Source organism: Helicoverpa zea, chromosome 1, assembly GCF_022581195.2.
Source record: "Helicoverpa zea isolate HzStark_Cry1AcR chromosome 1, ilHelZeax1.1, whole genome shotgun sequence".
Taxonomy (NCBI): Eukaryota; Metazoa; Arthropoda; class Insecta; order Lepidoptera; family Noctuidae; genus Helicoverpa; species Helicoverpa zea.
This window is the reverse complement of record NC_061452.1, coordinates 950617-966784: the sequence shown is the minus strand read 5'-3', so window position 1 is coordinate 966784 and position 16168 is coordinate 950617. Positions and strand designations below refer to the sequence as shown.

Here is a 16168-nt window from a genome sequence, read left to right as displayed (position 1 = left end):
TTATCCGTAGTCAATTAGTAAAGTGGGCGGACAAAATTATTTCTATTAATATCTGACCTAAAAATAGGACCCACGTGGATCACGTAGGATGAAACTCGTAAAAAATAATTAAGTTAAGGATTATTAAATGGCTACAAGTATCTTTCTTAGTGTAGGAGTACATTGATAAATATTATACTGTGTTTGATGAAGAAATAAATTAAATTACCAAAAATACTTAAGCTATAAAATATTTTTATTTTTAGCGTCTGTTGATGAATGATAAAAATTGGTAACCAGGCAATAGTTACTATGCCCACATTAATCCGTTCTAAAGTACCTAGTTGTTAGCTTTATTAACCAAATAGTGTCATTTTCATACTTACAAATACAAACAAAAAATAAAAATTAATTACGCAAATCCTAGTTTTTTTTTTTATCTTTTCTAAGTTGCGTTAGATCTGCAAATACAATAACGGTATAATCAGATAAAAGTATAAAACCATGAATATCATAAATGTTGAGTATGTAAATAGGAAATAGCATGTTATTTATCTTAGTTAAACTAAAGCTCAAGGTTGAGGGCAAAGGTTTGCACGCAACTGTTAACGTGCGTGCAAACTGTTGTGAATTTAATGCTGGTTACAAATTTCTTTCACTTTAGCGCAGGTACGTTGACTTCAAGATTTTTTTAACGGTTTTTCTGTTAAGCTTTTTTTATTATCGATATTTTTTGTGAACTTTTATATTGATTGCATTGGATTTCTGAAAAGAATGCATTTAAAGATTTTTCAGTAGAAAGCACGTATTCATTTGAATACATTTTTAGAACAATTTTAATCAAATCTCTCGCAGTAAGAAAATTAATTTCCGAAAAATATTTTTTTTTTTCATTTCCCTCCTAAAAAAACCTTTCAATAAAAAAAAAACAAAACAAATTACCATTTCAACATCAACCACGAACAATAATTCCACTCGAATTTCAAAATTCAAACTTCAAAAATTCAAACCATTCCGCGTTCGAACTTAGATCGCGAACGCGTTCGTAAAAGTTCGGAAGCCGTACGACGCGCGATCGCAATGGGCGGGCGGTACGACCCCACGCCGGGTACTGAGGGCTCCACGGGCTCACCACTGGTTATAAACAGGGAGTATAGTACAAGCTAGGTTTGGAGATACATGAAGGATTTATTCTGTAGGTGAAGGTAGGTGCCTAGTTTTAGGGGGTTGAAATTGGACTTCGAGGGGCGGTAGTTCCTAGGTTTTTACTTGCTATATAGTTAAAGAACAGGATATAATGGCTTGCAGTCATGTAGGTAAGAATGTGCTTTAAGTATTGTTCAAATGCTGTACAAATTCTTGTTTACTATATCCAAATTACAAATTCTTTCTTAGTATTACAGTGGCTAACTTTATTGACTAGAGTCTAGTCTAGCAAGTTAAGTATAAATAGTTTTATTTTCTTACGTTCTTAAGTTATGCCACACATTAATACATACACTTACTGAAACACCTAACGTTACCTTCATAAGGTATAACCTAATTCTAATATTAACGGCAAAGCTTTCTCCTTTAATATCGAACGGAAGCATAGACTCTAACGAATTAATTTAGCCTCCTTGAGTTCCGGAGAGCACTCTAGTTTTTAATCTGTACTCCACCATAGTACTGCGCACGTGCGAACTTGACGTGACTTTAATTTGAATTTGGAACATAATGAAATTCGCGCCATATTTATGGCTTTAGGAGGGAAATTGAGAATGGCTATGGTACTTACTTCTCTACACGTTTAGAGTACTTTGTGAATTTTAATATTTTTTGAGGAAAGTCGAAGTGAAAAGCTGGTAAAAAGAAAACGTGTGAGGTTTTGAGAGACTTTTACAGTTTTTTTACCGTGTAAACGATATTTTAATGTTAAGTAAATAACACATTTACATAAGAGTCAAAATCAACTATCTATACTAATCTAGACACACGACAGTGTGTCCGCCAAGTTCGAGCAAAAAAAAGCGACACACCGGCCGTGGGTTATATTACACGAACCATTTCGGGCCAAATTCGACCCCCCTATAACTCAAAATTTATTTTATTCTATTTTACCTCACCTCACTTCTAAAATCATATAATCTCATCTAAAATACAAAATTTCATTAATATACCTATTGTAAGTCTTGAGATATTGACGTCAGAAAATCGCTATTTTTACTATACACTCACTGACTGACTGACTGACTCACTCATCAAAAACAATAGAAAATTAAATACTTGATTCATTGCGTTTAGTAGGTTTATAACAAGGTGTGTGAAAACTTGCCAAGTAACATCATCAAAAAGTAACTATTTTTAACTGAGGTACGTGTATGGAACTTGGTACTTATTCAGATCTCACTTCTTTTATAGGCGAAGCATTCCCATACTATCGAACTTGGCAGTCTTTCACATTTTTGTTTTGGGTGGGTAGGATATTATAAAGCTGAAGAGTTTGTTTGTTTGAACGCGCTAATTTCAGGAACTTCTGGTCCGATTTGAAAATTTCTTTGAGTGCTAGATAGCCCATTTATCGAGGAAGGCTATGGGCTACTTTTTATCCCGATATGGGAAGTAGTTCCCACGGGATGCGGGTGAAACCGCTGGTAAGATATAAGGAGCTAAAGGATCTAAGGAGCGTGAGACTGCGAGATTATCCTAGCGTTATAAATCATCACGCAAAAACACCAGCGGATGTAGAAACACAGATGAGTTATTGGATCAGTAAATATTGTAACACGAAGCAAGTTTCTTGCCCACTTCTTGCAATTACAATTTTATTGAATCAATAATTGCGTGTCGTCTTTTATACTACTAGCACAATTCTTAATCTAACAAATGTGTGTCATACAACTCCTGTTCCCAAAGTTGCAAGTTCCAAAGTCCGCTGGTAAACAAAGCTTAAAAGACTATTCTTCTGGTGTTACCTGTGGTGTCGCCCGAGGGTCGTCTTCCCGCCTGCCAGTGCGCAGGTCTATGGTGTGGAAGCCATCGTCGGCGCCCTCGAACGCCTTGTTCACGCACCCCCCCGCCTCCGACGACATCGTAGGCTGTGAACAAAGATATGGAACATAAGTTAATTATGTACTCTTCCTTAACACCTATACTGTTCTGTCATTCATTTTTCTTTTTTAGGGACCCTACAAGATAAGAAGAGTTTGTTGATGAGACAGCGACACTTAGGATGTCATTGACCGTTGCAGTAAAATCAAAACTCTCAAACTCATACATTTTTTCATTAATTTCAGAGCCTTACGCCAGGCTCGTTGCACAGTTCCAAGAATGCTACCTTTTATGAATTGCTGATAAAAATCAAACACCTCGATGCGGCTATATTATCCTTAACAAGCCAACAAAATACAATCAACATTCTCTAACGTTCTTTATCTGAACTGTTTGTTTTTATATAATAACATAATTTTCTATATAAGTCACATCTTATTTGACCTTTTGTATTCCAAACTTATTCAAAATCTATCCATCCACCTACCACACCATTTATAAACCTTTACTTCGAAAGCATTTTCCTAAAAACCATTTAATTTGTAATTACAACATCGCATGCCCATACGTCAACAATGGTTCAACATCAGCTTACAATGAGGACGTCCATAAAAAGTGTCATTTGAAAACTATATCCACAGCCATAATGCAACAATAGCCGAGCCATGGGAATCGACACATTCCATGATGCGTACGTCGAAATAAGTAAATAAGGGCTGAACAATACTGGATATGAAGTACGCATTAACAAATTAAAGATGGGTACTTCCTTATAATAATTTACATTGGATGATTAGACAATACTTAGGACTGTCTTCATCTCATCGTTTTCAAATCATAACCTTAGGTGAGAGACCTCTCACCTATATCGATACTGTATCGATTATGCAAATCAGAAAAAAAAACAATACTGTAAGCAACTATATCGATACTGCTAAACAAGCACTGAAGATTATCACAATCTAATGAAAATTATAGCTTAAAACACTAATTTATCAGGAATTAAAATGAATCCCAAAATACCTCAAATTGTGTCCGCAACATCCATTTTAGATTCCATCAAGATTATACTTGAAAATGGCCAATTGTAAGATAAATATACAACGACACATTACTCTAGAGAACAGTTAAATTATAACTCTAATTTAATTAAAGTTAAATCCAATTTATAACGGTATTAAAACCTAGTCATGATGATTCTCGGTTATAAACCTAGAAACACAAATGAGCTCTCGCCTCAATGATCAAACATTTGCTATGATAATAGCGACGACACACTTTCTGATATCTGCGGAACGGTATACCGGATTATCTAGATATAAAGTCCTGGTGGCCTAGTGGGCAAAGAACCAACCTCTCGAGTATGAGGGCGCGGGTTCGATTCCAGGTCAGGCAAGTACCAATGCAACTTTTCTAAGTTTGTACGAGTATGTACTTTCTAAGTATATCTTAGACACCAATGACTGTGTTTCGGATGGCACGTTAAACTGTAGGTCCCGGCTGTCATTGAACATCCTTGGCAGTCGTTACGGGTAGTCAGAAGCCAGTAAGTCTGACACCAGTCTAACCAAGGGGTATTGGGTTGCCCGGGTAACTGGGTTGAGGAGGTCAGGCAGGGCAGTCGCTCCTTGTAAAGCACTAGTACTCAGCTACATCCGGTTAGACTGGAAGCCGACCCCAACATAGTTTGGGAAAAAGGCTCGGAGGATGATGATGGTATACCGGATTATATGTTCTAATGATCTTTTAAATTGATATTTTCGATATCTAACAAAAATAGTAAATGAATGAACACCACTTCCAGAAATACCATGTAATCATTGTTTTTTTTTACAAATACTGAGCGGTTTAAAGCTAAAAATAAAAACCGAGGTCGTTATACCAAGACCTCTCTCGGAGAAGAACTTGTCATTTTTTTCTAGAGGTAGAAAAAAGCAGCTAATAAACACATGACCGGGGCAAAGGTAATTCCAATTTGTAGAAAATAATTTTCCTCTTAAGTCCATTATCATGTCAATCCTGATGATCTGATCTTCTCAAATCCTCCCTAAAAAACCTCAAACAACGCAATGGCAACCCTACCCCACAATCCACGGGTGCGCACGCGTCGCGCACCTTTCTACGCGTGACGTCACAACGTGCCGTGTCACTGCGCAAGCACAACGCACCTGTTGCTCTGTTACCTGCGTTATGTAACACAAACAATTGACGACTCACTTTAGAATCGACCTATAGGGGCTGTGGTAGCAAATTTGCTCGTGTAAAAAATTGGTTGTACCTAATAGGCAACTGTTTGGTAATGTTAATGTTTTGGTTGTTTATGATATGGTAGGAAATTTCTAAATGGTAAATACTTTAATATAAAGAGGTCTTTGAAACGCTGAACTGGACTAGATCCAGCAGCCTCCCTACCCCACAAGGGAGTGGGTGCACACGCGCCGCGCACCTATCTACGCGAACAACGCACCTGTAGCTCTGTTACCTGCGTTATGTAAGGCAAACAATTGACGACTCACTCTGAATTGACCTATGGGGGCTGGTTTTGTGGCGGATCTTTACAAATTGATGGTGTAACAAATTGGTTGTAATAGGCAACGTCTTGATTGTTTATGATACGGAAGGAAAGTTTGAAATGGTATTTTAAGGTTTTGATCCATATTTGGTTCATAGGGAAGAGCTTTGAAAATGCTGCACTGGACCAGTCACCTGTCACTACTTACTTTTTTGCAGTCGTCTGTTGTTTTTGCTCAGAATGTTTTATCTCGGCAGTTTCTTTTATTACTCCTATTGATTACAAAATTACCCATATTCCGTACAGTCTTGTGTGAAATGAAGCTTCACCAGCCAGGCTATGTAAACTCATCCCACAAATAGCACTAGTCAATCAAATAGCATTCAATCCAATTAGTAGTCACAATTATTCAAACAAATCTCAATACAGGAAACCGAACCCAAATACTGTACAAGGCCAGTTGATTCTCCAACTCGTATGTCATCAACCATAACGATGTCACTGCAAACTGATATTTTGCTATTTTTACCTGCAGCCACTCTGGCTTGGCCTGAAATGATGCGTGGCAATAGAGAAAAAAATGACTAGCGGAGATGTCATAACGAAATATCTTTTAAGAAAGTAGCATAGTTATACGCCTCTTTTGAACCCACTTTTCTCAAAATAAAATCACCAATCAATCAAGACCAACCTTTGTTTGTAATTTGACAAGGAACCAGAATACCTCGTTAATTCCAGTGATTATGCTTCCAGACCGTAACTTGACCTAAAAGAAGGCGCCTGGCCTACCTTCCCTATGGCATGTTATTGCTCTCTGCTCATATTGTTTTCTCCCTCAGAGGTGTCACTACAAACAAGCTAAAACTATCGATATTTTGTTATCTTTCCTCGCAGCCGGTCTGGCTTGACCTGAAATGATGCGTGGCATCGATTCTCTCCAGTCAGCTAAACATCATTGTACTTATCGATGGCTTCACGCTTTCTCGTTGGGATCAACACTCATATCGATTTGTTTAAAATGCCGGAAAAATGTGTTCCGTGAAGCAATATTGTTGCTTTTGAGTTTTGTTATTGTAAATAGGACACGAAAAGTAGTTTATAAGCAGGTTATCATGGTTAGGAAAATAAATAAATTTTGAATTCCTAACTTTTTGAATTGCATAGATCTGTACCATCAGTGGTCAGAAGCCAGTAAGTCTGACACCAGTCTAATCAAGGGGTATCGGGTTGCCCGGGTAACTGGGTTGAGGAGGTCAGATAGGCAGTCGCTTCTTGTAAAGCACTGGTACTCAGCTGAATCCGGTTAGACTGGAAGCCGACCCCAACATAGTTTGGGAAAAAGGCTCGGAGGATGATGATGATGATGCTTTGAAGTGGCATGCGTAATGGCAAGAATAAAAACAGTTTAAATAACTAGGTAAAGTCATCAACTAAGGTCTTCAAAGATGACACAATTCGCTATTTACAGAAATAATATTTTAAAATAAACAAAGTTATTCATAGGACACACATTTTTACATAAATTAGCAATATAATACATACATTATGAACCACGTAAGGCGGGGTACACAAGATGAGGTTCAGTGGCGTGTTTTACATGCCTCTGTGTGATCTATGCATATTCATGTGAACTCGACTGAGAAAAAAATAACTTTATGTATAATTAGTATGTCGTTTTTATTTTGAAGCTACCTGACTTACCTCATACCCTTATGCTAAAAGTATAGACTTTTTTCTGTTGGGCGCCAAGATAGAATATATCCAATATTTTTTTTATTTACTTTATACTGCACGTGGGTGTAAAGTTGCGGCATTTTTTCTGCTTACATAAGCTATATTGACACCTACTTTCATCAAAATCCTCTTTTAAAAAAAGAAGTATTATTGCCTTTGCGTAGAGCAACCCTTAGGTACTTCGACAATAAAAGTTGATACATCCATCCATACATACTAACACACTTTCGCGTTTATAATATTATGCAGAAACGTAAATTCTACAAAACTCCCCGATGTCTTTTACCTCTGAATCAACAAACATAATATCAAATACATAGTTATAAAGAACAATAAATAGGCATTACATAATTTCAACATCTTATGTTTAATATTGTCTACTTTAATTAAACTGATAAGAACATAGGAACTCATTACGCACAATAGCAGACTTTGTAAATAGTTGTATTATAGGTGTAATTTACAATTTAATAACACTTACCTTGGCATTTTATTGTAGTACCCTGCATGTCGATTCTATAAAATATCACAACTCACTTCGACATCACTCTCACTTCGACTTCGATCTAAAGGTAGAATTCCGTGGACGCGACAATAGTCAACCTATGAAAATGTATGGCACCGTTGCCGAGGCCCGTGACAGTCGCGCGCGGCCGACGAATTTCGTAAGCTGCTCGCGGCATTGTCAACAATTTAATTCTGGTTTTACTAAAATTCTATAGATGTTATTAAGCGCTAGACCATGTTGAGAAGCGTACGGCCGCGAGCGGCTCACGAAATTCGTCGTCCGCGCGCGACTGTCGCGGCCCTCGGCAGCGGTGCCATACATTTTCATAGGTTGACTTTTGTCGCGCGCGGCTGCGACAATCGCGACCCACGGAATTCTACCTTAAAGTTTCGTGATTGACATTGTCAAACTACACTAGCGCTTCACTATCGAGCGTGTTGACAAGTTGAACTAAATTAAAGTCGAGATTTTGACAGATCTGCCAAAATCTGTCTATCTATAGGGGAGGTAGGGGACAGATGGGCAGTTGGGAGACATGATGAAATCAGAATAAAAGGGGGGTCCTTTTATTCTGATTTGATCATAGTTTTTTTTTTTTTATTGGGTAGTTTACGTTACCGACTGGTAACGGTGTTCATCCATAGACTATCTGTCATTTCTGTGAGTTGTCAAGAACAAATACTCGTAAAAGTACTTAAATATTTTTTGCGGTTTCGGATCGTTATAAAGAGAAAACTAATGAAAGGTATGTGTATTTTCTATTATTAATGATTGATTGTCAAAATCTCCAGTTACGATTATAGTAAGTCGATGCAATCCACACCTATTATACCTCTAGAAGAGGTACTACAGCAATAGTTTATGGGCCCCACGTTTTTATTTTAGTCTAATATGACCGGGACCACCGTAGGTTGACAGGTAAGTAACTATTTTTTATTTTCTAGTTTTCAGTGCACATAAGATAAAACCGTTTTAGTTAAGTTTTTTTACCGATTTTTTTTTATAAACAAGTCAAAAGTGTCCAATGCTCCCTATGGTAGGGAGGCTTGGACATACCATGTAATGTATAATTTGTAAATTTTTGTTCTTCTTCAGTGAAAATTTGTGAGGTTATAAATCTGCGCTAAAAATCCTTTATAGAATCTTGTTTCAGGTACCGTTGCCAACTTGATCTAGGGACTCCATATTTATCAGCTGTTAATTTTATTTTTTAACCTTTTGATACCTCTTGTATTGCTCGTTATATTAAATCTTTAAGAATTTCCCGTCGCAAACCATTCTTTTTAACCCCCGACGCAAAAACGACGGGGTGTTATAAGTTTGACGTGTCTGTGTGTGTGTGTGTGTATGTGTATGTGGCATCGTAGCTCCCAAACGGATGATCCGATTGTAATGCGGTTTTTTTTGTTTAAAAGGAATGTCATTCGGGAGTGTTCTTAGCTATGTTTGGTGGAAATCGGTTCAGGTCTTCAAGGTCATCAGCTCGTTTGTTAGGTGTGATAGGAATGTTACACGCTCAGTTTACTTGCAAGCATATGTGGGATCTAAAATTTGAAATACTAATGTCTTCTGGAACCACTGAGCTGGTCTGCTGTTAGGACACGAAGATAGGAGACGTAATCCTGAACTGCCTTTTAGTAAACCCATCGAGTTTGGTCTCGTTTAATTTGTCTTGACTAGTTTTCTTCATGTTTCTAATTGACGAGAACCTAATGCTGGAAATGGGATGTGGCGGATGAAACCCTAGAATGATATATAACCCTGGATCAACAAAGGTCCATCTTTATTGTTTCTCAATCTGTGCAATTCTCCCAGAGCCAGTTTGTCATGAGGATTGTTAAACAGCTTCCTTTGGCTGAGATCGCATAATTATAGCGAACCCATCATAAAAAGAAGGAAAAATTAAGGAGCTCCTTTAAAAAACCATGAAATAAAATAAAATTATAAATTTAAAAAAACCCCCGACCCAAAAAAGTACGCAATTATTATGACAAAATGTTATAAACGATAAACCCTATAAAAAGCAAAAAGTAACTTTAAACACTACGTAAGTACCAACTAAAGCATGTCAGACTAAACAAAATTTTGACGTGTCGACGGTTTTATTTAAACCGTTTAAATATCTCGTAATGTTGAAACTGATTGTAATTTTTAGGATAGCTCTTTGATTTTATCTAGCCAAACATAAGAAATGGCAATAAAAGTTGATTATCTGTAAAATCTGAATTTTTTATGCAATAAATGTGAAAAAGTGCCCATCCCTCCCCTACCTCCCCTAAAGTATGAAATGACATTACGAATCGAAGTGAAATGCGAGTTGTTGATCGAATTTTATAGAATTGCAGGACTGGGAAAAGCCGACAACTTTAATTTTATAGTTGTATTTTTAATTATTATACTACATGGTTCCAAATAAAAACATTCTTTCCCACAATTAAAGTAAACAGGTACTTAAAATCACCATCATCTGCTGCGTTACACCAATTTCATTTGTAGTCAGCGAAGCATTATGTCCGAAACTTTTTCAAAACTGCTTTTTATAGTATAACCTTTATCAATGAAATTCTTACGAAGCCTTTAGAGTTAGACCATAGCAATCACCTTGATACCACTTGGAGTGGTGCCTATTTCCTATCAACGCACGCTCAATCTCATTAAAATACGGAGAAAATACAATAATATCCATTTAAATTAACGTTATCACTACTAGATGTGTATTCGGCACGTTTGCTGATAACATAATGCAATCATAATGTTCTAGTTATTATAAATGGTTTAACCACTTCAAAGATAACACTAAAATGCCTTTGCAGTGAAGCTTTATATTGGTCTTTTTTTTTCCTTCCCTGCTCTAAAAAGTCATTTGGGGTCGACGCATTATGTACTCTTCTTCCATTCCTTTCTGTCAGACTTCATACTAACATTCACGCACTTCTTATTCATGTCCTTTTTCAAGCAATCAATCCATATTTTCCTCGATCTACCTCTTCCTCTCCATTATTTCATTTCTCGAAGTAAAAGATATCATAAGTTGGGCGGACTAATAATGATTCTATGATTGACTGTGTTCACAAACTTAAAATTACCCCATGTAAAAAAAAAATCTTTCTCTAAATGCTAATTCTATAGGTAATTCTAATCTATTATTCGATCAAACTAACTTCACCTATAAAAATCAGTTTAATAGATCATCATTAAGAATCTTCCGCATTACCTTGCGCAAGAGTTTCGTGCTACCATCCGCTTGCAAGATGGCGGACGTGAGGATTTTAATAACATCTATAACTGGTACAGAATATTTAATTAGTGTTTACATTTACGTAAAACTTCTCCTTTCCGTTTTCTCTGTCTTTCTGTTTGTTATTCTGTTCGGGTACTTCATTAATGTTGTGTTCAAGTGTCATACAAATTATGGTTTAGAAACTGGAGTTCTGGTATGAATGAAGATGTTCTGTCAACTGCCTACCGAGTCTATGTAATAAAACTGATGGGCAATTACTACTTTTACTTTCTTCTGTATCCGGAGAAGACTGAAGAATCTATGCACGGGTTGTTAATGGACAACACAGCTTGAAAGTTGGTCGTCATGAGAAGAAATCATATAGGTAGATAGAGAAATAAGGAAGAGACATGCATAGACTATCAAATTAGGATAAGGACATGATGAATTTTATCTGCGTAATGAGGTATTAATCGTATGTGAAATTGGCTATGATTTATGACTATACCTAATCTGCAACATCAGAATTTTCCATCGAATTAATTAAAACCGTAGTTACCTTATCGAGTAAGACCATTTTTTTATGTGGAGATTATTATATTTCTCTTTTGTTTATATTTCTCTTTGTAGATACTTTGTTCTACAAGAAACTTCGTTATTAGAAGCGGAATATATTCTTGCAACAAAACGTATATTTGCAACAGTATTACCAAAGATGCAAACATTTGAAATAACACAGTTCTGTAGCAATATGTTGCACAACGTGACTATACGTAGTTTACATAACAACTGTACAGAAATAAATAAAGATTAGAATTTATATTAGTCATAATTACATCGTGGATTACTATAGTTAATTTTCTAGATCACGTTTTGAATAATGTCGTGACAGAAGTCTTGGAGATGGGTTTAGAAATTGTCGTGAGATGGACAAACCGTTTTAAAAGCAATAAGGTAAGTAAACAACATGTTATTATGAAATTAATAGGGATATACACATTACACATAGTTTCCCATAGTAGCTGACAAAATTAGTTTATTGTTACACTATTTGAACGAAAAATGAAAATAAACATCACAATACATTTTTACAATAAAAATTAAAACTTTTACTATGTTTACAAACTTAGTAGCTTGCTTACCTACTTTATGAGGTTCTATTCCATTTACCCAAAAAGATGGTGGATTTTTACACATTGGTAATTATTTTAAAGCTACCTACTGTTTCGTCCCGTTTTCAATGTGCATATGGGTCTCTTATGGACTGCCATTAAAATATTTATTAACTAAAGTATGCCTGTAAAGTATGTACCTATGTCACTATGCACATAAGTACAAGTTATTAAAGTCTGTGCAAATTAATGTAGGATTCGACGACACCTTAACAACAATTCTAAAGGCATATCAAGGTTGCAAATAACTGCATCCACATCACGACTGAAGACAAATATGGTCAATATTATGTATTTTGTATTATTGCAATTACGTTAACAAATAGTTATGTCACTTCGTGTTAACTTGGAAGAAACTGGCCAGAGACTTTTGAAGTACCTAGGTACTTACAGGCAATTGTCTTTTTCAATTTTCAACAACTTCATTTTTATTGCCACGGAAGTCTCTTGTAAGAGTCAAAGTTTATTGTTCCGGAGCTTTTTGATTTGCATCATGCTAACAAACTTCTTTTCTACGATAAAACAATGTTAAACATTATATCATAACGTTTAGAAAACAAAAATTACCTACACATTTTTAATCGACTTGTGATGCCTTCTGAAATCCGGTCCGACAGTGACTTAAGTTACCCAACTCATTTTTGAGAAAAACTTCTGCCTATCATTTAACTCAATCAAGCGCAATATTAAGATAAAGAGTGAAAGTTACTGCTTATCAACACCCTGACATAGTAAAACCAGGTTTTATTAATCACAGGCTTTTATGTGAACAACTATAAGCATAACAGTTAAAATGCAAAAACCGGTTAACCAGCCTTGTCCTACAACTTTGTGCAAACAACCGAAACATCGTATAATGATCTAAGTATAGTTGGGGCTTCAAAGGGTCATTCTTCTTAGACCACTGCATGTAAACAGGGTGAAGATGGTCAAGCCTTCGAAACTTTGGCTTTCGGAGCTTTTTGCGAAGATACGGATAACTCCATAGATGTTGAACAGTGTGCAAAACGTGGTGATTTAAGTTATCGAGTTCACAGCTGTTTGTTAAGAGCCGGTAACTAATAGAGCAAGGTAAATAGCGCAAACTTTTTACTAATCCACTAAGCATATTAATTTAAATCTTTATAAAAACTTAAACTACGAGCTTAAAGCTTTACAACTTACATAAGTATTATTCGCTCTCCAGCCAGTCACAATCCCATTTTAGAACTCACAATTGTAAAAAAGGAACACTTCACTTGCACTGAAAGCACTCTTGCGTCAGAACTACCGGCGATTACTAAACGTAACACGACTGTGACGTAATATTAAAAAAAAGAAAGTAAAAGTTATCGTGCGCGGGATTCGGAATGCGAATTTTTGAATTTGGAAACGTTTGTGACGTGCGCACGCTCACCTGGCGTACGGCAGACTGCGCGCGCACGTTTCGCTGTGTTACCAACCTTTGGATCGTTAACTTCCCCAGATCCGTTTTTAATCTCTTGTAATTATACTTCCAATAGTATTTATAGTCACTGATAGCAGTGTTTATGTACAACTTAGAAGTTCTTAAATTCTTGCGTCTTGGAAAATACTGTGACTCAATGAATTTTATGCCTGAGCACACACGTATTTGTTTAATTACTTTATGTTTAGTCATTGTTAGATTAATTTTATCAGCATGAAATGAGCGTATCTAAGTTATATTAACAAAAACATGCATGTAACTAGCGTCATTTATTTAGAAATAACGCACATAAAAGTAAATAATAGCTTAACTTTCAGTCATCACTCAACTATAAAAACTACTTAGTGTTTAATCGACACCGTTTATGACTGATAATTAGGTAGGTAAATAAATCAAGAAATACCTACTGAACCAAGTATATGTTTACAAGTTTTTTTTAAATAGTTCTTATTGTAACCACTGGGGACTGCTTGAAAAATAATCTACCGAAACACTTAGTGTTTTATACGTTGATGATCTATTCACTTTCTCTCTGTTCTTTTTTTGAGCAATCACTTTTTAAGCTTCCTCTAAAGCTTCTTTTTAATTGGCCGCTACCTAATTCCTCTTTACTTTAGCCGTATTACCTCTTCTATCTGTTCTTGATCTTTTACCGGACATTTCTTACTCCTCCAATAATTATATAATTCATTCCCATAAAATAACCTCGAAGGTGGTACAATACACCCTGATACCTGGCGCACTGTTGCCCAAGCCGGTCGGTCAAGGACCGCACAACCTGCTGGGCCGGACGCGACTAGGGTTGCCAAAGGGAAATAACATGCCTCAGTGATACGCTTCACTACCGAAAAATGGTGGAATAGTGGTGTTAATTAATGCTGTGCGGCAGAGCTTGACTTGTGAGGTTCTTAGATAGGGCAGGCAGTTCTATTAATAGACATTAACATTGTAGAACTAATTCTATGGGTTAAATATTAATGAAAACTATAATTAATTGATTGAAATCTGAAATGAATTGAAGGGGTTAAGGATTCCAGAGATTCAAGAGAGTCAAGGATTCAAGAGGTCCATTCTCAATAAAGTAGAATAGATTTTGGACTAATTTTAAATAGATTTTTCTTTCGACCACCCCGGTTACACCACCGATAAACGTCAGAGGTTAGGCAGACATATATCAATCAAAGTCCACTACGTCTTTCGAAGGGTAGAAGCTTTTGCCTAGCTGTGAACCTTTATGTTGTTCAATATTGGTAAACAGCAGTTACACCTACAATAAACATATTACTTATAAATTCTTGTAGGTGTAGCATAAAAACAAGACAAATTTCAAATCTCTCTGTACATATAAATTTACGGTAAAAACTACTTATAAAACCCACGTGTTGTTATGACACTAATCTGCGAAAATAAACGATGATATCGGGCATTCTGCTACTAATAAAAGACCAATCGTATTCGATTGACATTTGATTGGTGTGCGATTGGTCTGCTATTTTGGTGATTTTGGTCTATACGGTAGTTTGCTGTACAATCATTTTGCAATCGTAAATCATTTGCAGACAAAATGATTCATTATTGAATGACAGAAAAGTATAAAAACGTTTATTTCTAAGAAAAAATAGCGGAATGCCACATACGCTTCAATCGTAATCGAGTCGGGATTGGATCTCAGTCGAATCGAGTCGAACGTGAATCGAATGGCGCTTAAGTAAAATTAGGAGAATCGGGCCCCTGCTATTGCGATCATATTGCGATTCGATTTCTATTCGATTTTGACATTATTAACTTAGGAGAATCGGGCCCCTGTAAGCTCGCAGTGACCCGCCGAGTGGCGGTTTCACTGCGAACACAAAGGCGGCTCGCAGTGTGCTCGTGAGGACCATGGACGAGCCGTACCCACTTGCAGGTTGATACCGTTTCTGATACGTTACGTGCTACACTTCTAAGTGAGTACCCAGCTATACGAACACCACTGGGCTCAATGACTGATCGCATTATACGCGATGTGAAAGATCGGCACGTAGAAATTATTGCAAATGCTCTCTAATTATTGAGTATGCCTATTTATATGCGTGTTTGTTAGGACACAGACCTAATGCTCATTAGGGTTCATAAAGTAACTTCTAATGAACTGGCGTAGGTATACTGCAAAAACTGTAAAAGAACAGGTAAACGACCGTACCCTAGTACAAAATTATCATAATTATTTACAATCAAATCAAATCAAAGTATAAAAGATGTTACAAATGGATATAGAGTGCACTGTATCATTACCTAAATAGATGTGCAAATATTTATATACAGTCTTTAGGCAATCAGTCTTTAGGTAATCATATTATTATAGTACCATGGTCCAATAAATACCTCGTTGATCGAAAGCTAAACATCGAAAGCTAATCATCGAAGTACAGAGTTCGAACCTCCTATCCAGGGTCGCGATTCTCCTAATTTTACTTAAGCAACATACGATTCATATTCGACTGCGATCCAATCACGACTCGATTACGATTGAAGCGTATGTGGCATTCCGCTATTTTTTCTTTGAAATAAACGTTTTTATCCTTTT

General features: G+C 36.3%; 1 protein-coding gene across 1 annotated transcript in view; it reads right to left on the bottom strand.

Annotated features, from left to right (window-relative positions):
* LOC124633953 (solute carrier organic anion transporter family member 4A1) overlaps positions 1-13562 on the bottom strand; it is a 57854-nt gene extending 44292 nt beyond the window's left edge. The window contains exons 1-2 of the mRNA XM_047169340.1: positions 13320-13562; positions 2934-3056 (exon numbers count right to left, since the gene is read on the bottom strand). Coding sequence (XP_047025296.1) covers positions 2934-3050 — 117 coding nt within the window. The 5' untranslated portion in view covers positions 3051-3056; positions 13320-13562. The remainder of the gene's footprint in view (positions 1-2933; positions 3057-13319) is intronic.
* Between the last annotated feature and the right edge of the window lie 2606 nt (positions 13563-16168).